The sequence below is a fragment of the Hesperophylax consimilis genome, chromosome 12 (assembly GCF_061612785.1).
Source record: "Hesperophylax consimilis isolate HC1 chromosome 12, BYU_Hcon_1.0, whole genome shotgun sequence".
Taxonomy (NCBI): domain Eukaryota; kingdom Metazoa; phylum Arthropoda; class Insecta; order Trichoptera; family Limnephilidae; genus Hesperophylax; species Hesperophylax consimilis.
Window position 1 is genome coordinate 27868595 of NC_142847.1, and position 25088 is coordinate 27893682.

The 25088-nt window shown below is 32.9% G+C and overlaps 1 protein-coding gene across 2 annotated transcripts in view; it reads left to right on the forward strand.

Moving 5' to 3' along the window:
* Nucleotides 1-405: 405 nt before the first annotated feature.
* Nucleotides 406-25088, forward strand: part of LOC149419419 (ATP-sensitive inward rectifier potassium channel 12-like) — a 111812-nt gene continuing 87129 nt past the window's right edge. For both annotated transcript variants that reach the window (XM_089638285.1, XM_089638286.1), the window contains exons 1-2: nucleotides 406-666; nucleotides 7860-8512. In XM_089638285.1, coding sequence (XP_089494411.1) covers nucleotides 8115-8512 — 398 coding nt within the window. In that variant the 5' untranslated portion in view covers nucleotides 406-666; nucleotides 7860-8114. The remainder of the gene's footprint in view (nucleotides 667-7859; nucleotides 8513-25088) is intronic.

Genomic DNA, 25088 nt, shown 5'->3' on the forward strand with positions numbered 1-25088 from the left:
TTTTTTTGGAACTTAAAAACTTAAGGAGTTAACAAGGAACTTGTTATAAATCGTTAGAAATTGGGTATGCGGGGGCTTCAGTGGTAGTGCAATGCAATTTTTGTTCTTATATTTTTTTTCCCAATCGTTTATGTAACTTTGTAAATAATTACTTGAAATCCACCAAGCATAAACAAGCATGTGCCTACCTACTTAACTGCTTTTACCAGATTTATCTGCTAGCAAAACACCCCAATTATTTACCTCGTGCGTTATGCACATTCAGGCTTAGCGCGTTTAGAATCATTACGAGACGCGTGTATCGTATATATTATATACTGCAAGCGTCACAGCTGGGTGCGTTCAGCGTTCAGAAAGAAAGACTCGCTGATCCTGTGAAAACCCCGTCAGTCTCGACTCGCTCGTCGGGAGTTCGACGCGCGCCTTGCGTTTTCAGATAAATTCACAGCACTTTGAATTCGGAACACGGAAAATAATAATAACAAAGCCAAGCGACACGTGTGCCGACTGTCTCTTGTTTTTCTTTTATTTGAATTTCAAAAAAAGTGTTCTAATTATGAACCGATGAGTCGAATTACATCGAGTGACCACAACTGGTGAACAAATTGCTTGTTTTAAATTTAAAAGTGCTGTAGAAAATAAATTGTGCTCTAATTTTAAATTCAGGTAAAGACGTCAAACGTAATAAATTGTATACAATGCTTTTTTCGTTGTCAAATTCGTTTTTTTGTTGTTTTTAATGTAGAATTTTTATAGCTGAAATAAGAATAACCCACGCGAAACAAATATTTTATTTGTTATGTTTTTGCCAAATATTTTGTGGGGAAATGTTAACGTTATACGTCTAGGATGATTTCAAACAAACGTTGTAATGTAATAATTGCATTTTTTTAATTACTAGCCGAATGGAAACGTGTTGTAATAGATGTTATTTTAATAGTTGGATTGACGTGTGTTTGATGTTTCTGGAAACAATGCTTGTTTATCTGAGGTTAGATCTGATGTTACTAGATTTTATAGTAAATTTAACCACAGTTTGTATTACAAATGAACATATAATACTCACACTTGTATATACTCGAAATATGCTAGAATAGCGAGGAATTGATATTATATTGCACAATATTGCGTTTTGATATTTTTTCAATGTTATTCAGTCGTTTTCAGGACATCGTGGCATCGTAAATAACTAGAATACTATTCATTAGACCCCTCACTAATAGACGCGCTTTAATTTTTACACAACCGATAAACAACTATTTAAAATACATTCATGGTTGTTTATCAGTCGTGTAAAATTCAAAAAAGGTTTAATAGATAAAAATAATACATATTAAAAATGATATTTTATTAATAATGAACAATAAAATTGCAAATATTTGTAACACGTCTAAAATCCGCAACAATGGCTGACAAAGTTTTTTTTTTGTTTAACTCAACGTAATAAACTTTCAAAAAAATAATGACCATACAACACACATACTTCTCGTTTTAGTGGTGCGCTTTCTTAAAGGAGGATGGCCATCATTAAGTTATTAGAAATAAAATAAGACAGCTACGCGACGTCATGTTATCTTTATAAATCTACTATCAACATTTCAGACATGTTTTTGTATTTTCTATATAAAGCTTGTATTTAAGTTGTCATTTGCATATTGAACACACCTCTAACTTGGAAGTCGTTGACCTCGCTACCGCAAATTTAACCCTTTGGAAGCAATATGCTAATTAATTCCTTCCTCATGACTTGTATTCAACCTGCCAAAGGATTTCATTACTGCTTCTTCCAGCATGCCAAATTATTATACATGTTAGTAATAACATAAACATTATTTATTTATTGAATGCCTGTAGGGCTTTTACAACCATAATACAAGTGGAAATTTTACTTTACGAAGAAATATAATACATATCAGTAAGTATAATACTTGCTTATCGGAAGGCTAAGTCATATAGAAGAATATTATTTTCTCCATACAAAAAATTCTACTTTTGTATCTGAATACTATCTTAAAACGTTTAAATTTCTAAATAATTTTTCATCTTTTTTCCTTGTACCATGTGGAATCACCTCCCAAAGTTTGTGCACTTTATTCCCGGACACCCTGTATGTATTGGGAGTTTGGTGAAATCGCGGTAGTTATATGAATACTTATTTCTATGGTTATATTTTTCAATAATAATTTTCAGATTTCACAAAATACAGAAAATTCCGTTACATATGCTATACTTACATTGCTATGGTTATATTTTTCAATAATAATTTTCAGATTTCACAAAATACAGAAAATTCCGTTACATATGCTATACTTAGATTGCTATGGTTATATTTTTCAATAATAATTTTCAGATTTCACAAAATACAGAGAATTCCGTTATACACATAGGAAAAACTTTTTTTAACACTGCATTATTTTAGTGAAATGACATCAAATCAAAATACAACATGAGGATTAAATTTAATCGATACATTTTCAGTTCCTAGTTTTATTTTAACCCTAACTAATTATTCTAAATATTTTTATTTAAAAAAAAGTTAAATCAAATTGGGTTTCATGAAATATACGGCACAACTCTTATGACAAATTGGCACCCTTTGGCAATATTTCACTTTATTTTTGTTTTTTTATTTTATTTTTTTGTTAAAATTATTTTAATTTACTAAAACCGGTAATTTTGCTGGATCTTTTTATGGAAAATTAAAATCGATAAAGTTAAATACTTATTGTAAGAAACTTGATAGATGTCAATTTATTGGGATGCGTAGTTTACACAGGGTGTCCGGGGGTAAAGTGTCTCACAAGAGGAATTTAACTATATCGATTTTAATTTTCGATATAGTTTAATACTTATTGTAGGCAGACACTTGATAGATGTCAATTTATTGGGATGCTTAGTTTATACAGAATATCCCGGGGTAAAGTGTCTTACAAAAAGTATTTAACTATATCGTTTATAATTTTCTATTTAGTTAAATACTAATTGTAAGACACTTGATAGATGTCAATTTATTGGGATGCTTATATTATACAGGGTGTCCTGGAGTATAGTGCGCTACCTTCGGTGGTTGATTCTACATGCTTTCATAAGTAAAAAGGAAAAATTACTTTTTTCTAAATTCCAATATTTGAAGGTAGGTTTTAGCAGTGCCCTGACCCAAACGGCGCTTGGCGCGAGAAAATTTTGACACCACTGTCAAAACCAGTGCCTACGTAGGTGATCATTATAGTCAATAATATTTTATAATTTCCGCTTTGAAAATGGAGCAGGCTGCTCCAATTGGTTTTCAGGTTAAAAAGTTGAATTGTTTGAATGGGAAAATTAAACATTGTAATTTCTAAGAACTAAAAAAAATCTTTTTTACTTCTACTATAATATAGAATCATCTCCCAAAGTTAGTGCACTTTACCCACGGACACCCTGTATAAAAATTTATTGCAAACCATGTGTCCGAAACTGGACAAAATTTTCACAGATAACACAGGCCTGCGACCAAATTGCTTTCTTTAAAATAATGGGTGATTCTTATGTATTTTAGTGCGCTGAGTTCAGAAATGCCGCCAGTTTTTTTCCAGCACGTAAGCATTTTCCGCAAAATGCATTTTTCTTTTGCCTATCTTAAGGCCTACCTTAAGGCGTATATTTATGAATATGCCGAAAAAAGTGGTTTTTCCTATTCGGCTTTTTATAGTTTTATATCAGAAACTATGAAATATGATAAAAATTTGTATATTTAACAGTATTAGTTGAAATTTGGAAATTCATTCTCTTGGTACAGAAGCAGAGAAAAACAATTTGAGCCGAGTTTTTCTCAAGATGACGAACTTGTATATTGTTCTGATATTCCCAAGTTGATTTCAATGTTTAACATTCAACATGTGTCAGATGATTAAAGGCTTTTTGACTCATCAAAAAGAAGTTTAAAAGCAGTTTTGCTACACAACGGCAATAAATACGCTTCTGTACCCGTGGGGCACTCTGTGCATCTAAAAGAAAAGTATGACAACATGGCTTTTATACTTGATAAATTGAAATATAAGGAGTTTGGATGGCCTATCTGTGGTGATCTCAAAGTCATCTCTATGGTGCTTGGACAACAAGGTGGCTATACGAAATTCCCCTGTTTCCTATGTGAGTGGGATAGCCGGGCAAAAGCACAGCACTGGAGCCAAAAAGTGGGGCCAACGAGAACTTTGAAGGTTGGAGAAAAAAATGTTCACTTTGAGTCTTTGGTTGATCCCAAAAAATTTCTTTTACCCCCATTTCACATCAAGCTTGGACTGATGAAGCAGTTTGTCAAGGCATTGCCAAAAGATGGAGAAACGTTCAAGTACCTTGAAAAGAAATTCCCGGGACTGTCTTAGGCAAAGTTAAAGGAGGGTGTTTTTGTTGGTCCGGACATTCGGAAACTAATGAAAGACAATCAGTTGTGATGGTGATGAAAGCTGAGAAAGATACGTGGATATCATTTAAAAAAGTTGTGACTAAGTTTTTAGGGAACAATAAGGACCCGGATTATGAAGAAATTGTAAATAAAATGTTGAAATGTTTTAAAACCTTGGGGTGCTCCATGAGCTTGAAACTTCACATTTTGAACTCCCATTTGAATTATTTCCCAGAAAACCTTGGTGCCGTAAGTGAAGAGCAGGGAGAGAGATTCCACCAAGACATCAAAGAAATGGAACGGAGGTACCAAGGACGATGGGATGTGAATATGATGGGAGACTACTGTTGGATGCTCCATAGAGAACTTCCAGACATCCCACACAAACGGAAAAGCTCAAAACGGAGTTTTGAGGGAAAAAGATGTAGATATTATAATGAATTATAAATCCTTATTGTATATACATATTATTTTTATCAAATTGTATTTTTCATTTTGCGGAAAATCCCTACGTGCTGGAGAAAAACTGAGCGCATATTTGGACTCAGCGCACCAAAATACATACGATTCACCCATTACGGTGAAAAAAACTATCAAAAAGTGTCAATTTGCAGGCCTGTGTAATTTATATACCGCAAATCACATGAAGCGGTTTATATGACAGATAACGAAAAACATAAAATAATTGCTCTTATTAATCACTTGGCCATTAATCTGTCCACAAGCAGTGGAATGTGACTGGTAACAGGAAAACGATGATGTATGTTAATGTTTATAGAACTAATCGCTGTTTTTTTTTTTGCAAACATGGATCAATTAGGTATATTGTCATGATTACCATGATCTTTCCGAATGGTTGCATCAGAATTCTTGTGTACATATGAAGTCTCCACTCTGGCAGTTGCAGTGGTAGCAATTTTTTTGTTTATATAAATGATTATTTTGTACACATTCTTGCACGTGTGTTGTGTCAACATCGTTTGCAAAATAAATAATGTTAACGAGCCCGTATGAAAAGCTGTCAACTAGTAGTCCAAAGATTTCTGGAAACCATTTTATGCTCACGGAGATAAATGAGTATTTCTAATTTACTAAGAAACTCTTCAAATTTTTCGTAATCTGGTATTGGGATAAATGAGATTGCAGCCCCTTTACGAAAGAATTGATAGGTTGATAGGTCCCAATAGACTTTTAGTAAAATACGAATGTGTTGAATGAACAAGTGGAAGATGTTATTTTTGCAATGATAGCTGGGTGGTAACCCGATGCACTTGTAAATCAGCCACTGACCGACCAACGCCTTTTGATAGCGTTATTATGAGAACTGGAATCTTTTTTAGAAATGGTTAATAGATAAGGTTGATGTGTTTCAAATTACATCATATTTGATAAAAATCAAATCGAGGATCATTTTGTGTGTTTTTTTTAAATATTTGAACAACCCGCGTTAAACGCCGAATCTCGGCCCATTTCAATTTGTGTTCAAATTTAAAGTGTCAGCTGATTAAAATTTGACGAAAGGTTAAAAAATACCGTTCAAATATCAAAAAGTAAAAACGGTGCTAATTGTCGATTCTATGTTCAATTATGATGAAGTTTGAAATAATTTGACCTAAGTAGGTCCTAATTCTTATTAGGTCCATCTGTTGGATGTAAAATCAAAACGCGCTCTTGTTTCTCTATCTGCACAGAGTGACTGAGCCACAGCAACGCGTAGCGGGGTACAGCTAGTAACAAATAAAATAATACAGTTTTTTGTACGATAGTTAAAAATTATCAGTAAGAAATAAGTATGATGTTAGAACGACATTCAATTTTTTCCCAAATCATTTCGCAGGAATTGTAACAGAAAAAAACGTTTATCACGTTGTTAATATCAACAGTAAATTAGATTTAGCACTAATTAATTCATTTAAATGTTTATTATGTTGCTAAAAATTAAAATAAAAATCTATTGGAAAAATGTAGTTTTCAATGCACAAAAATACCAATTAAATAGTAAATCTATAATGTATTACAATTTACTCTACGACCCGGATTCGCTCGAGATCACCACAATTTTCTCGTTTTTTTTTCTTTTAAAACAATTGAAAAATACGGCGCAGCGTGGCGCCTTGTCTTAATGTTAAACAGTAAATAAAATAGTTATTTCAAAAACCATATCTGAAAATAGTTGCATTGATGTAGAATCTCCAGACACAAAAACATGTGCAAATTTCATGACACTATAGCTCACTGTTAGAATGTTTTTGTTGCATCGCACAGTCACATTTATGCATCTTAGTTAAAATGTACGTACCTACATTTTAACATAATTCTTGTTCAACATAAAATTTTTGTTTAGCTTGACTAAAATCGATATTGGTGTTTGTTCAGCTGAATTGAATATTATTCAAACATAATTTTGTAGATCAAATTAATGATGTTATGTCGTTTTTCATAAATTATTATAATTTTATGAACTTCATTATTATTAACTCCAAGGGCATTGGGTTAATATCAGCTTGCACATAAAATAAGATCACTAAAACAATGGATGCACCGGCATTATACAAACGTGAATAAATTATACATCGATGAATATTGTACGTATATTTTAGCATCAGAAATAATAAAAAGCGATAATAATAATTATGGTTTGCAGCCAGCAATCTTAGGCATTTTATAAGCATTAATCCGAGACAATTAAATTGACTTGATAAACGGTTCTTCCATGTTATTCCATTTTGTTTTTAGTCTGGCTAAACTACAATTTTTTTTTGGTCAGGCTAAACAACAATTTTGTTTTTGGTCAGGCTAAATAACAATTTTGTTTTTGGTGAGGCTATTCTGAATTTTGTTTTTGGTCAGGCTAAACAACTTTTTGGTTTTTGGTGAGGCTAAACTCAATTTTGTTTTTGGTCAGGCTAAACAACAATTTTGTTTTTGGTCAGTCTAAACAACAATTTTGTTTTTGGTCAGGCTAAACAACAATTTTGTTTTTGGTCAAGCTAAACTACAATTTTTGGTAAATGTAAATATTTTAATGTTTGAAATACCCTTTGCATATTGAGCTATGGTCCTTTAAGGTCTCCTTTGTAAATGACGACTAGATCAAATAAGTATTTTTTTAACTCGTTCTAAATTTTTTTTTCATTAATTTAGTTATGAAAAAATAAATCGACGGCGAAAGATAGGATACATACATCGAGAGACATGGAAGAAATGAATCCGGGAATGAGCAAGTTATTATTTGAATATATATAAATTGAATAATTTGAGCAATGAATAATAATAAAAAATATGGACCTAAGAGGAAATTTGTGTTTTCATCTAATTTATTTAATGGAATTGAATGATCCAATATTATTAGCAATCAGGTCTTATCAGAGTTGACAATTTACATACATATCTAACACTCTTTCAAATTATGTCAGCTCTCTGAATAGGTTGTCATTAATAATGATGACATTCATAATTTTATCGTAATCCAAAGGAAAATGCATTTTCTCGACTAAAGAACATTAAAAAATATATATATATTTGAACATCAGTGACTTATTTATAAAATTAATCTTGAATCAGCTGAATGCAAACTGAGGTGAAACTATAAAGTGTAAAATAAAATTAACAAACACGAAAAGACAATAGTCTTATAGTGATAGTGAACTCAAAAAGATTGAAATCAAACAAAAATGATATCAGGAAAGATCACATTAACATCAAGAGAGATCAGTTTTACAATTGACAAATGATTATACAAGTAGAAACAATGTCTACGGATCACGAGATCCTAACATCAGATGCGTCAAAAGACGACATATTGAGTTCAGATTTACTGTCTCAACCATGGGACAAGTTACTAGGAGATTCCCCTCGACACACTTCGATTCCTACCATCATCAGGACAAGGCCTTCGTTCGAGGTTCCGCGCATAGAGAATGGGCTCAATCTCACGGACCCCAATAGTCTGAGTCCCAATGTGCCCCCTCCCCCTGGAGTGGGCAGGCTGACCAGGACGCAGAGTCTTGGCTCCAGAAGGATCTCCGGAGGGAATGGGCTGTTGGGGAACTTTCACAAGCAGCTGAGGTACTCTCTGAGGGGGGATCGGAACAGTGGGAAGGATGGACCAGGTGGACCACTTGCTAGGTGAGAACTATTTCTTGTTTATTGTTTATAGATTTATGTGTTTATTTGTTTGTCTTTATACCTGCGTCGAGGATAAGTTGTAATACAGGTATAAACTTGCCACCAAGATGTACAGGACTAGCAGATTCTTCAAAATTAACAAGCTGCTAACCCTGTACAAATCTCAAATACGCCCAACAATTGAATTCGGGAGTCACCTCTGGGCCACCCCAAAATACTTAACAAATCTACTTGATTGTGCAAAGGAAGGCGGTCCGTTTGATTGACAATCCGAGCCCCTGCATCAGTGGCGGCTCGTCTACGAAGGTCTTTTGATCAAATAACTCCACAAATATGCTGCGATAATATTAATATAAAAAATGATTTAACAAACTACCGATTATTAATTTATTTTTAAGATTCGTGCATATTTGTACGGTAATAGCGAGTTCCAGTGCCATTTAGCATCCAAATGACAAGCTGCTGTATGTACCTAGCGTGGGTCATTTCAAGTTTTGTTCCAAAGCTATCTCCTTTCTTTCTCTTTGCAATACAGACAAAGGAGGTAAACACTATCATGTCAGACGTATGCTTAATACCATACAAAATTAATTTTCAAGGAATTTTCGGACATGACCGCGGTGAGATAGAGATTTCTACGACCTAAGATTATTAAGGTATTTAGAGGGAGATGTGAAAAATGTCAGTTGTAAGTTTTTTGTGTTATAGTCATATTGAACTTGAAATTATGTTTATCCATTGTTGACATAATTTGCATGGAATAATTTAAAATGTCAAATTGTGTGGATATCATATCAAAAGAAATCGCTAATAATTCATTGATTATGTAAAACATATTAAATCAATAACAGGGTTAAGGTGTATTTATAAGGGAGATAGAACATCAGATTTGGTAGGGGGCGAGGGGGAGGTAGGGGTGAAAATAAGTGGAAGGAAGGGAAATATGTTTAAAATATTTTAAACATAAAAAAACATTAACCGAAACCGGTTTTATATATTAAAAATATATGCAATCAAATAATTATTAAAAATTAATTCTTTTAAAAAAATATTATATTACAGAAAGATAGGTACTTTATCGCTAGCCTGAATTCTTCAAACAATCAGTTCTAAATTTGAAAATGACACTTAAACTCAAATCAAATTTGAGTTCATTGAGCGAGATTTCACTTTCACACAGGACTAACCGATTAAAGCACAGACAACCGACATTTTTGATGATGCTTGAGGAAAAACCCTGTTTAAATTTACTAACCAAAATGAACAAATTAGTTTTTACGATTTCTAATAGTTTCACATATCGAGTCTGTCATGCCAATTATAATTTGTTTCCAAATTGCTGTTAGCATTAATTTATGTGTATTGCAAAAAAAAACAGTTGCTCTTTAACTGAACTCAGTAAAAAATTGCAATAAATATCAAGCGGAGTATTAGTTTTTTTTACAACGGAATGAATAATAAATCAGTGGAAATATCTTTCTTCGCGTCGACGTAGTTTTATGTCTGCCATTTACATAAATTTTAATTTTTGCAATATAAACCTGTTCGAATTGAGTCCAGTTTAACCCGTTTTCTGGGAACTAAAAATCATACTCTTTTATTAATTCCGTCTATAAGTATCTTGTACTTAGGTACCACGTTGCTTCGCCATCGTAATCGTGAAAGTGAAATGATCGAGAGAAAAGAATTCTTGAGGTAATATTAAATTAACTATAAATACACAAATAATGCATTAATAAAATTTTCGTGGAATTCAACAAAATTATTTTAACCGGGTTGTTTTATACATTGGAAATGTGGAAAACGAATAGGTACGTGTAAAGCAGCATAAAAGTATACGTTAAAAAAAAATTTAAACTACTAATAACTCTAAAATGTTATTTAAACTAATAATAACTCTAAAATGTTATTAAAATACTAATTACTCTAAAATGTTATTTTAACTACTAATAACTCAAAAATATTATAATAATTGGTTTTCGGGGTATTATGCCGTGTTGCGCTACCTCCTTCTTTAACCAACGTTTCGGAGCATTGCAGTGTCCATCATCTTTACACATCTGCCCTGGCCGTGAAAAACTCAAATCATACTCTAAAATGTTATTTAAACTACTAATAACTCTAAAATATTATTTAAACTAATAATAACTCTAAAATGTTATTTTATGTACTAATAACTATAAAAAGCTATTAATATTTACTGCGGTCAAAAATGGAACGAATAGAAAAGGTGGCGATAAAATGAGAAACGTAAGTTGTTTTGAATAGGTTAATTTAAAATCTTTCCTAGCGAAATTAAATCCAAACAAAATGACGTGCAAATTTCATGACGCCGGTGCTCACAGCTCGAAAGTTTTATGCTGATTTTGACTGGAATGTAAATTATAATCCTGCATCATTTTGAATGTTTTGCAAAACCTTGCTATACAATTAGTATTGACACCAATCATTTAATATTATTTGTAGACACATTATTAAACTTGTAAAAATCCTTACAAAAGTGTTAAGATCTGTAAAAAAATCATAATATACATAATATTTTTCTAAAGTATTCACGAGAATGAAGGTAAAGGCATTAGATATAGAGGGGACCTATTCTACCTGTAAAAGCCCTATATATTTATTATACCCGTATGAATCATTGCATTATGCGTCAGTAACTACCTCTACTTGCTGCAGAAATTCATATACGTACTAATAAGAATAACACAAACCAGATTTTCAGGTTTTGTTCAAAGAAAATAAGGGCTTTTCAAAAATGTCTGTTACATTGCGTGAAATACGATGATCCTTTAACCTTGCCCCAGCCTGGCCCTGAGCCAAAAGGCGACAGACCAGCTTGAATTTGTTTGAATGACGCCTTTAGAAATCTAAAAAAATAGTAACAATATCTTTTTTACTGTCCACTTGGGCTCATTGGCAATTAAACGTGTTGTTAAAGTGAATGAAATATTGGATAAAATAACAGTAAAAATTATTACAACACTACAGAAATTCGCACGGTGTGTAATACGAGTGTAGGAACTATTAATTTTAGACACCGGCAAGATCTTGTCAATCGCCACACTGTGACGCATGCGCATTCCAGCAAACCAGCTAGTGCAATTTGAAATTTCTAGTTGGAACTTTATTCTGTCTCGAGCGTCTTGAAATGCAACACGTTATTCCTACATAACAACCTCTCGCGTTTTCCGAAACCTTTTTTAGTTTTGTGTGTTGAATAAACTTAATCCTTATAAAAATATAATCGCTTTATTTAAAACTTTGGATACGTTACTTACTGCTAAGGAGAAGTAAGCATTAGTTAGTAGAATAGCTTGATGCTAGGTACGGTCGGCTTCAATTTCAACTGCATTAGACTGCCTTGATTGCTTCCCCTAAGATAATCAATAAAAACAAGCATTACTAGGTACAAACTGTCACTCCAAAATGAAAAGGTGCCAAATCATGAAAAAATGCGATCCTCCACCCAATTTCTAAGAATGAGAATTGCTCCGATCATTCGAACTACCACTCCATAGCCATCACTTTTATACTCTAAAGGTATTGGAAAGGGGGTTAATTAAAAATTGCCTACACACTTCGAGAATAACCACATCTTAAGCGATCGGCAATGTACTCGTAGATTTCGACGAGAACGATCGTTGTATGTTCGGGTATGCGACGCCTATTTGGAGGCGGTACTTGTAGCGTATTGGAGAAACGTAAACCTTCGCATCGGGTTGGATATCTCCAAAGTCTTTGCCGAGCGCTTGTCGGGAAATTACCATCGCAGGGGATCCATCCAAACCAGCATAGTTGGATTGCTAAATTTTTCAAAGAAAGAAAAATGCAGACCGTAGTTGACGGCTCTCCTTCCCATCCACACTAAATCAACGCGGGGATGCCACAAGGATCTATACTGTCACCTACACTGTTTTTGGTGCACATAAACGATCTCGTTGAATGCGCACCAATTCATTACGCATATTCATACTCTAACGACAGCACCTTTCACCAAAGTTATCTTTTTGACAAGCCCCCATTCCACACATGACGTCTGAAATCCAACTGCTCGGGAAGTTATGAGACAAAAAGTTCACCAGCACTTCGAGAAAGTTTTCTACTATCACTAATCTATCAAAGTATGCCTTATGTATGTACAGAAGACATAGTAGATATCTAGGTAAACTGTTATATTAATAATTTGCAACAAATAATTACTTCCGTATTCATGAACACCTATATTTATATACCAATATTGTTACTATTCTCTATGGAACTGAATTCAATGGGATAATAATTCAGTTGTTTATGATAATTTTATTCACGTTTAAACGGTTTGATTGTCGTGAATTACGTTATCACGATTTGAATGACTGACAGCACACTCAAACTGTGAAATGTCAGGTGCAAATATGATTGTAATTATCATTATTTATAGTTAACAGGCATGCCGAAAAAATCTACTGCTAACGAACTAATAAGGAACTAAATTATTATTTTTTTTTGATAAATTAATGTTTTAAAGACAAGATTTTATTTATGCATAGCACAAAGGATAACAATTATTTTTATAAGCAATAATAATGTCCCGTTGGCGTCATGTATTTTTTATCAGGAGATTTTTTCAATGTGGATGAGTGTTTCAGGCGAACAATTATTGCTTATAAAAATAATAAGGAACTAGACTAAAGATCAGATTTTAAACACAATGATTTCTGAATGATTTCTGTGTATCAAACACAAACAATAGTATTCTCTCAACCACACTCAAAGCATCAAAAACGACTAAAAATTGAGGAAAAACGTAAAATTTTCACATTTCAAGAATATGGTAAAGGTTAAAATTTTGTATAATGTGTTAAATTAATCGTAAGCAAAAAAAAGAAAAGTGACCAAGACAATGTTCTTGAAGTATTTGGCAGATTGATATTAAAGATTTTTGCGTGGATGCAGGTTTATATTTTCACAGGTTATGATATTTTTATAAAGATTTGGTTTCAGATGTACTAATACTCTGAATTGAGAAGCTGTGACTTTGTGTCTACGCAAGGTTTCGCAAATACTTCGGTCTTAGATTCCATTGGACAGGGATTTTGATTTGGCCAATATAATATATAAAGTGTATTTTCAATTTGTTGCATTAATTTTTCTGCTTCATAATAATTGTAGGTCATGTATTGTGCAATGTTGACCATAAAATACCCTTTAACTCAGTCACCGTAATTTGGTTTTGATAAACAAAATGCCATACAAATTATAAGATTATATTTGTGTTGCTTTTCAGAAATAACTGACCTTTAAACATTATAGATAAAAAACTTTTTTAGAAAGCGATCAATTTGTGGTTGGACAATAGTTAGTTACCTACGTAATAAATAAAATACCAACTTTCCACGAAACATAATTTATACAAGAATAAGAAACACGATACTTGTTGAATATTACAAGACGTTCTGACATTTTTTTACACGTACCTAGATGAATAGTTACATAAAGTTCATCCTTTATTCTGTATCTTAAATTAATAATTTCAACTACAATTAAAATTATCTGACAAATTATATTTACGTGCATCTCTGTTTGCCATAATCTTTAATCATAATCATTACAGCTTAAGTGCTTAAGGTAACCATTTAAAGTTTTTCTCGGTATTCAATTATAGTTTCTCTCAGAATGTCACAATTAAATGTGCCGTAGCTGATGGTAAATTATTCATTTATATGTTTGTGGTCCCATGGCTAATTATTTCAATAGGTACTTAGTAAAATCATATAGAATAATCACATTGTGAGAACAATTAGAAATTTAAAACAAAATAAAATATCACTAAAAGCGTCTATTTAGTTATGTAATGTTTATGAGTTTGACATAGTGGATGACAATTGGAGTGAATGGTGGTAGTAAAAGGGAGGGGGTGGTAATTGTCAATTCTTAATTCTTAAAGTAATTAGTAGACTCAAAGATATCTATTGAAGAAAATGCCGATTTTATTGCAAAAATGGCTAAAAAGTTGTCTTACGTTGGAAGAATCAGGAAAAATTTCCATAAAAAACCATGTTACTAATTTATAAAATGAATTTTTGCACCACTGTTCTAGTATTCTAAAAATGATATACGTAATACATTTTAAAAATAAGCACAGTCTAAATTAACGTGTTAAAATGTATGTTTATATTAGACCAAATAAAGAAGAACTATTTTAAGTTTAATAAATAACATTCTCGCCCAGGGCCACGAATCTCGACGAGTAACGAGTGGTTCGACCCACTCGTTATTCGAGTGGATTGACTTTTGAAGTTTGGCGTATACAATTATATACCTTCGACGAGACTCAAGAATAAGAATGTCGACCAATGTATGTTCTTTCGACGGTGATTGCGAGCGGCCTGGATTGGAGAATTGTTACCCAGGGCATTACATAGAAACGGCCCTAATATCTAGATGGTTTTAACACTTGTACGTCACATTTATGCCATTCCTATAGCATACAGTCTACGTTAAAATTTCTTCCTTCCTCTGCCAGTTTTTGCCTCACGCGGTAATAATTGCGGGCATTTACTGCTGGTGAAACTTCTGCTTCTCTGTGTACAAGTTATCCTGCAATCATGAATAGATCTTGAGGTGGGTTTGCAATTTTTCGTACCCACACTCAGATTAATCTTTATGCTCAATAGCTAATAAGATCATGGTACATTGAAAGATATAGTACACTCGGTGCATTCAATAACGCCTAACGGATAATACAATATACACTTGACTACAGTGAATAAATTTATATCAAGTGATAAAACCGCCCAATAAACGTGGACTTTAAAAAGAAATTAAATTATCGAAGAAAACAAACACTTTGTGGCTTGACATTATTCCAAATGAAAAAGATTTTTTGTTTTGTTTTATTTCCCTTCTCTAAAGTGCTTTCTCTTTCTTTTTTGTTTACCTCATAAGATTTCTCTGTACTATATTTATTGTCCTGAAGAAGGTCGGGAACAACCGAAACCGGTCGACATATATAATAAAATAAAGTGGTTTAAAACAAAAAATCTTTTTCATTTTGTAAGAAATTAAATGTTACATGTCAAATTTATCACACAAGTTTTGTTTTTAAATGGCCATCTTAAATGTCACTGGTTTTATTGTTACGCTACTAAATCACGGGAAACTGTTGTTAGATGTCTTCATAAATAATTTTTTTATTGAAAAGTAATGTGCTAAATGGTATAATTTACATAAATAGCATCTTATTCTTGAGTCTTCAAAGGAATTCTTGATATTATATTTTCGCTTGTTTAAATTGTACCTCCTATACAACTCGTACTATTTATTTACATTTTAAACATTATATTTTTAAAAATACGTCGGAATTAAATTAGGGAAAAATGGGGAAAAAGATCAAGAAAGGGACGCTTAGATGGTTTAGAAGTTTAGACGGTTCCATGATAACTCAACATGACAATTCAACACACTTTTAAAAAGTGATATAAAGTTTTTAGAAACGATGAAAAAAAATTAACCTTACCTAACCTAACCTAACCTACTTAACCCAGTTAATAAAGTTTTTGTTTCATCACTTTCCATGACTTAATATAACTTCTTAAAGATGTGATGAATTATCATTGTGATGATTTATCCGGTCACCGGTTTAGACATGTACATCGGATGAACTAAGAAAGAAGTGTCAGGGGAGTACATGACGCGAATGTGTATGGTAAAAGAAATCGGGGACTTCCGAAGAAAACATGGCACGATTTTTGTTAGAATAACAGAAGGATACGTATAAATGTAAATGAAGCAAGGAGTGTGTGCCAAGACCGAGTTGTTTGGCGGTCCAACCTCTATGTCTACTCCTGCGGGATAGGTGTGTTGATTAATTTGTTAGTAAAATATATAATATTCAAAAAAAGATTTTTTTGAATAGGTAAGTTGTCAATACATTTAAGAATATTTTAAACGCTTAACCTTTTCAAAATTCAAATTATTTCCAACGTATTAGTAATAAGAAGTAAGCGCGGTAGAGTCGGCCCGAAACTCTGGTAGCGATCAGACAAATATCTATAGCCAATATGAAAGCCCAACAGGAGACTAAAGAGGCCAGAGAATTGAAAAGAGCTGCTCAAAAGGAGTCAGAGGACATTACGGTAACAATGGATGACCTCATGTACGGTCCAGGAATCGTAGGAGTTAATTTAAATAAATATTTGGTTTTAAGACGCTGACGTCGTACTGTTTTTCCTTTTGTGTTTTATTCGAAACTACTTTTTTCAAACTGGTATACAAGATTTATCAAGATTTACATAACCGATTTTGTTCAAATTTACAAAACATATACTTTATAATATTATCTAAGATATGACATAAGATTTTTTTGATTAGCTGCCACGTTCATAAGTTATAAAAATTTTAACCTCAAACGAAAAAAAAAAGTTTTTAATTTTTCAAACGTTGCCTGACAGAGATAATAAGTACACCATAAGGAAAGATTTTTAAAATAGGGTTCTACTTGATGACTTATATCTCCGTTATTTTTATTTCGTATTTTTTCAGATGAATCATAAAACAACTATGTATATGTGTAAAATAAAAAAGTATTTTTTGTTTAAAAGCTACGTCAAAATATATTTTTATTTTTATACCGATTTTTATTCCTGTATCTTATTGTTTGAAGTATATTAAACATTTTTCTGTTGCAAACCTGTTAGTACTGATATTGGATATTTCCACAGTCTACATAATTAAATTTAATTCTTAGTTTTATAATGAATTAGAAAAGAAATATAAATACTTTAATGAAACTAATTAGTACTCGACACTCCTTCGTCCTTCAAGCTTTCCACAGCGTACAGTTATATAAGTATTTAAAATTGTGTAATATGATTAAAATTAACATAATAATGTGAAGTACACACGGCTACCTAACCAACAGCTCGTTGATAAATCATAAAACAGGGTGTCAATGCAAAGCAGCACAGAATTATAATGAATAATATGTTTGACGCGTGCGGCGGGGTTGATAATTATAGTCATTACTATCAAAGAGCGCTCTAATTGCAATATAGGTCAATAGGGGTCGTTTACACGTAGCAGTACATGCATTGCACCACATTCTAATTATTGCGTCCGAGAGCTAGTTGCGCCAGAAGTATTATTTATACTTATTGATTTTTTAAGGCGATGCACTACGTCGTTTAATATTTTAAATTGAGCCGCTATCAATATCAACCCTTACGTAGATGGCGATAAGGTTTAAATTCCCGCTTAACACCATCCCCCTGTTTCGATTTATGCAAAAAAAAAACATGGCCAAAAAGTGCATTTTATTTTATTTTGTGGATGTTTAGGCATAAATATTTAAATTTTTTCGATCATTTTATAAATAACTTAATTTGCCACATTATACAATAAAATCATAACCGGAAATGGGTTTGTAAGTAGGAGATTTTGAACTTTAAAGCAGTTTTCATAGGCCTTTATACTATTTTTTTCTGGGCTTATAAAAAGACTTTAAAAAATACTCGATTATTTCAAAGGCCAAGATGTGTTCTACTCGCAGTATTTAATCAAAGCATCTGAAACATTTCTAGGCGACCAAATTTTCAAACCAAAAACACATGATTTTGAATTACTACGTATGGAATCGCCTTAAAGGTAAAATTTGAATTTAGAATGTTTTTTTTTTTTAATTTTGTTACTGCCGTTCAATTCTGACACCAAATACATTACTTATTTTACATACGTAAAGAATGAACTATTGTTCTGTTTTAATTTACTTTTATTTTTATGTCAATTCCGAGCGAGATTCCCAAATGCATTTTTAGTCCATAGACTAAATTGTATAAAAATAATTTAAGCATGTTTCAATATTCCGAGCGAACCAAAAATAATTAAACGTTTGATTCTTCAGAAACTACTTATTATTTTTAATTTAATGTGAAGGTTATGTCCATCAAGGTAATATATCTGTAGCGTCGAGAAAAATCTAAATTAAATAATTAATAATAAACCGCTCGACCCACTTACTTAGTATCTACTCCCGAATTATGTACCTGCAATCCAAACCGCAACGTAAACAACCTACGTACTACAAGACCTACTTGCCTACTCGCGACAATACTATCGCGCACTCAGTCTGAGATACTACGAGAACTCGCCAGAAGGAACGAGTCTGCCGCCTATGCATAATTGCCGCGCTATCGAAGGTTCCTGAAACATACAGTCTGTGCGAGTGCCTAGAATTTAGTTGCCATCCATCTACCTACTGCTACCGTCGGCCGTGTAGTATAAATATGCCCGACGCAGCGAGTCAGTCAGTCTGTTATCTACCAGCCGTCAGTCTACGAGGCTCAACGAGTGATCAACCGCGCTCTTCTTACTAGCGCGAAGGACGTATACCCGGCTTCGCCCGTACCACCATGGACTCTATCGGGACATCATCTTAGCGCCTTGTCCAGATCGCCGTTCCTGGCAAGCGCTGCTTGGACTACAAGCGCCCTGGTTCCAGTGTCTCTGACCAGCGCTTCTTCCACGCTACCATGACCACCACGAGGACACGCTGCATCCTCACTGGTCACGCCGTTCCCGTTCAACCGCCTACAAGGTCCGCCGCACCTTCGGCCGTCTCGTCAGCACTGGAGTGCCTGAAGACCTACGTTCTTCGCCAGTGCCTGACCTCCATCGAGTCCCGGTCACTAGCGCCCGGAGTCGACTCACTGACCCGCGCTTGACCTGCCATCACAGCCAGCATCCGGTGTATTCTTCTGTCCAGCGTCAACTCTCGTTACGGCAACTGACTCACCAATAAACACATGTGCCTTCACAACTTTCATTCATTTCGTGCCTCTCTCCTGATCCCCAAATATCATTGAAGAAGAAGACAATACTAATAAATCCAAACGAAACATAAAACAGAACAAGACACAGAAAAAAAAGTTTAATAAATTGGTCCCAATGGCCTGTCCCGGTAAGACAAGAGATGCTGGGTTCGATTCCTAGTTTTGACGTTATCTTTTTATTTTTCTGTGTCTTCTTCTGTTTCATGTTTCGTTTAGATTTATTAGTATTAACTTCTCCTCTAATGATGAATTATTTTTCGATCACCCATACACTTTCATACTGAAAAACTTCGTTTTAAACATTTATAATAAACATCTTGAGATTTGATTCACAAAACTTAATCCCTCGGGTCTGAATAAAAAGTAGAAATTCTATTTCAAATAGATTCTCTGATTTTGAACGTATCCTAAAATTAATACGATTAAAATGTTTATGAAAGCCTTCCGAAAGAATCCCTTATATTTAAATATTACAGACGGATATGCATAATATGCAATTCAAAAATTTAAATTTTTAACGCAAAACGTTAGACAGATGTATCTCAATATATAAAAATCTTGTGTCCCTGTGTTCGTCGACAATAATCTCCGAAACCGCCCAACCAATTTCAATGAAATTTGTATGGTTGGTTCCAGCTTGTAATATATGATTTTATATTTCAAAGACTTTTTTTCAATTTTCTCATCCAAAAATACATACAACCCAAAATTTTAACTTCCCTACATAGATGACGGTAATATTATGAAATGCATTCAAAATGGTTGAGTTAAATTCTATAACTGGTTTCGAATATTATGTAATATATTAAAATTCAGCCTCCCTTTGTTTGTGCTTGCAAAACTCGAAAATTAGTTGACAGATACCGCTGAAAATTTCAAAGTTGTTGTTATTGAGCCAGGAGTGTTTAGAAATGTTAAAATGCTAGAAGAAATCGTGGACGCCCGAGGAATACTTAACGCAATATCTCTGCACTGCAATGAGATATAGAGTCGAATTAAAGTCTATGTAATGTAGTTTTTTAACATTAGCATTGTGGTATACAGTAGTGAATGATGGAAGAAGTCGCAGGCGCCCGAGAAAGACATTAGCAATAGCGAGGGATCCACTAGTTTATTATAAAGGTGATTGTCACTTCACAATTTTTGCTTTTTATTATTTGGAAAATTTTGGTTCTATAGAATATCTATGGTAAACTTTTAAATGCAAAGAGAAAGCTTAGTGTTCTCTCTTTCTAAATCTGTGTATATTGTATGTCTCTCCATAATAGTAAAGGAGATAGAAGAAGTTTTATGTGGGACGTACAGTTTGCCGCTAGATATAGCACTACATGAACCGAAAATAATGTTTAGAAAATTGTATTAGTCCTAATCGATGGATCGAAACCACGTAACATAAAAGATTTTACAAGGCAACACACTTTATAATACGTAAATAAAATAGATTTGATACTAGATCCTTTTGAAATACTATACTGAGTAGATTGTACTATTTTTGCCAAGAGAACCGGCGGAGTAAATCTCTCCCGATCAAGTTGCGCGTGGGACAGTCCTTGAGGCGTCTACCAATATCGTTAACATCTAATATATTTACAGTGGTAGGGTAAAATAGTTACATTACATCACTAAGGCGAAGCTTAGTGCTAAATCACTATTTTGATTAATCTTTATAACGAATTGGTGTACATTATGAAAACCAAAAGATATGCTTTAGATAAATTGAAGGTTTTACTATCGTTTCGCTTTAGTAGAATACAAATAAAAAATATAAATGTAAACTAAAAAAAACTTTATTTCAATAGAAATGTATAAACGCCTAAAGAAAACAACTTAAAAAATACAGTATTATAGCTAAAATTATCTGTGACAGTTTCACTTGATTACCTTTTTTGCTTTGTTATAAAATTATTTACAAAATAAATAAAAAACAGTTTTTTGCTTGAAATCGAACGTTTCTAGACTCCGTTTGTCAAGCGATTTTATTGCATATTTGCTACAATATAAGGTATACCAGGAATTTAAACATTTTTGGCTTGTAGCTTCCTCTTAAAAACAAATTATCTCTTTTTAAGATTTTTTAATGTTTACTCGTTTTATTAATCAATCATATATAAAAGAACGCTACATTTTATTTGAATATCTACATTTAACAATTAAAATCCTACACTGCTTTCAAATGCATTCATTTGGCGTTATTATTATTTAACAAATTAAAATCATTATTTTTTCCACAAGCATTCTGTCCGGAAAATCATGCTAAGTTAGGATGAAATTTTCATATCAACATTGAGTAAGAAAAAACATTAGAGTAGATCTGTTTATACTTCGTTATATTTTAGTGAAAATGTTTCGGTTTTGGCTTCGCCCATTTTTGGCCGCGATTTCGGTTTCAGCCATAAATTAGCCGAAACCTGCATTCGTGATGTGTCGAATCGGCTTTAATAGTAGTAAGGCCCCGTAGTAAGCGTTCAAAGGGGGGTTGAAAGGGAGATATGTAAATACGAATGTTAGAAGGAGCGCACTAATATTAAAAAAGGATAATAATTCAGTGAAAATGGTTAAAATATTTAATAAAACACGACTCGTATGAAATAGAGCAAAAATCTCTCATAAATGCTTTAGTTGCATTTAAAGATACATTGTGAATTTTTTCATGCCTATAACATATTAAATAACGGAACAAAACGTGTTTTTAGTAATTTTCAGAGCTTTTTTCTTTCGAGGGAATTTCATATAATTATCGTTTCGGCATAAAAAATGAATAGCTATTTTGTAAAAAAATATTTTTTCTTATTTTTGGAATTTAAAAACTTAAAGAGAAACTGTAAATCGGTAGAAATTGGGAAAAAGGGGGCCTAATCGACGCATGTGTATGTTTTTAGAATAACATAAATATTATTTTAAAATGTTTTTTTTCATCAATGTTTTTCGTTTGAAAAGCCACCCTTAATAGTAAAAGTGTTAAAATTTACACAATTGATAAACAACTATTTAAATTTCGTTAAATATTGGTAATTGGTAAATAAACACATCGATCCTAATTGTTTATTGTATTGCAATTGTCTAACATAAATACTATTGAAGACTAGACTGGTTTTTAACAGTAGTTAGCAGTTTAACTTAATTTTTGTATCTCATTTAAAGTTTAATTACTTAAAGTTCAGCACTGTTATAGAACTGTCACAAAAACGAACCAAAAGGTTAAAAGTGAATCAAATTGATATTTTTTTTATTTATATTAATGTGCATTTTGATAAACACAAAATTTAAACAACTCCAACAAATTTAATAATGAAAACGCGTGATTTGTGGGTAAATAGTGTTTATTGACAGATTTAAATAAGTTTCGGCCGTAACTAGAACAGAAACCGAAATTCGGTTTTGGCTAAAAAAATATATTTATCATAATTAATTTTTGTAAGGTACCCATTAGTTAAATCATGGCATCCCCATTTTTTAAGTATGTATCTTCTTATCTGGTCGCCTAACATAGCTTAAGTCATTTTAATAACTTAAAATAAATAAATAAAATTTTAAATTCGGATGGTGGTTTCTCACCTGGAAAACACTACTAATGCTTTGTAAAAGCACAAGTTTCTGGCCTTCTGTGCCATATATTATCTACCGATGGCTTAAAGTCAAGCATTTCTTAAACAAGAACCTATTAATGAGGACCCAAAGTATACCTATGTGTCAAAATATGGGATCTCCAATTCACATCATTCCCAAGTATTGCATTCGAAACTGCTTATGAATTTTACAGCGATTCAGATAAAATTAAAAGTGGACTATTAAACGAACTAATTAACGGAATGGGGTTTGATGAAGTAAAATTAGGACATAAAACAATGTATGCGAAGGAAAGGGATAACTAATCACTTACCACTGTCAACAACTTTACGAAATAGCATATAATTTAATTATTTTATTAATTACTTTCTTCCATTGTTGTCCAATTCCTACTTTGTCCAAAAAACAATAGCTCTCGAACTTGCACAATTTTCCATAATTTAAATAGTTTCCAGCTAGTAGTGATTGTTAGAGAACGGTAGCAACTGGATAAATGACATTCCGGTAGGAACCAACCATATTCTTATATCAATACCAAACACTAAGGAGTGGTTGTTTCGCAGAATTTGAACAATTCATCAAATTTCAAAGTTTATTTTCAAGTTCTGTGAAATATTCTTTTAAGTTCTGTTATTATTTCAGTTTTGTCATGCAGCTGGCCCATAATTATAAAATAATAGAACTTGAATGGGACTTTTACAGAACCAGAAAATAAACTTTGAAATTTGAAGAATTCATCAAATATCAAAGTAAATTTTCAAGTTCTGTTTATTACAGTTATGTTATTATATCATTATTGGCCAGTTGTTTCACAAAACTGAAATATAAAGTGAACATGAATAGAACCGTCACAAAAATTGAAAATCAACTTTGAAATTTGATAAGTTCTTCAAATTCAGTAAAAAAATCCGTCCATTTACGCAAGCATTTCATAGCACAAAAATCATTTTTTTAAAGGGATACAGCTTATAATTATGGAGATACAAAATTATCTTTTCGTGATTTGTAAAATGCACTAGCTATGGTTGTTGCTTTGACTTGGCATACATAAAACGGTAAAATCTAATAATATTCATAATGTAAATTTGCCCAGCGCTAGATTCTGCCCTGTATCGCACCATGGGCGGCCGGTGGCCACAGCCACCAGGCAGCGGTGGGCGGCTCTGGGCGGCTCTGGGCGGCAAGGGGGGCCGCCCAGCGGGTCAACGCCTGCTACTTCCTCTGACACAATTTTCTTGGCGCGCGATGCAATTATCAATATGGAAAACGGCGCGGCCATTTCAAATCTAGACGGCTGTAATGGATGCATATCCTTTTCCTGTGCGCTAGATTTGTGCGCAACGCGAATTGTATAAATGAAGAGGATGCAGAATTATTTTTCTGTGTAATTTTGTGTTTGATGTTTCGTTTAGATGTATTAGTATTATCTTCTTCTTCAATGATACATTGATGGGTAAAATCTTCCAAAGAAGTTAAAAAGTTAATCCAGATAATTAATAAATTGGCATTTCTAATTTTTTCACTGTACGAGAATAGAATGATGAACTTATGTGTAATGTAAGGACATAGAACTATATAATTTGAAGTTCTATTGCTTATTGTTGATTATGTGTTCCACTATTATAACGCGATAAGCGGTGCGCGTAGACCGAATTCAGTAGCTTTAGTTAAAGCGTTGGGAGAGTTGGAGATCAATTGGAGGTAAAAAAAGTGGAACCTATTTTGTCGCTTTGTGTCTCCTTTAAATATAATCTATTAATGTGTAAGGGTTAGCATAGCGTGAAAAAGAGTATTTAAATATTTTAAAACCGAGATTACTTTTACCCGATCACTGTTACATTATTACTTTATCCCGAACACGATGATCCGATCACTTTAAACCGATCGTTTTTACTCTATTACTTTAACCCGATCACTTTAATGGAATCACTTTGATCCGATCACTTTATCCGATTACATTGATCAGATCAATTTGATCCGATCACTTTGTCCGATCACTTTGATACGATCACTTTGATCCGATCACTTTGATACGATCACCACGTAGATAACGATAAATGTGAGAATCTGATTGATCAGGATAAAAGGGAGAATTTGGAACAACTTTCCAATCGAGTCCTTGTATAGCTGCTTCGGTAACTTTCTCCCCGCTGAAAAATTGTTATATTGTATTTAAAAGGTTCGATTTTTTGTCTCAC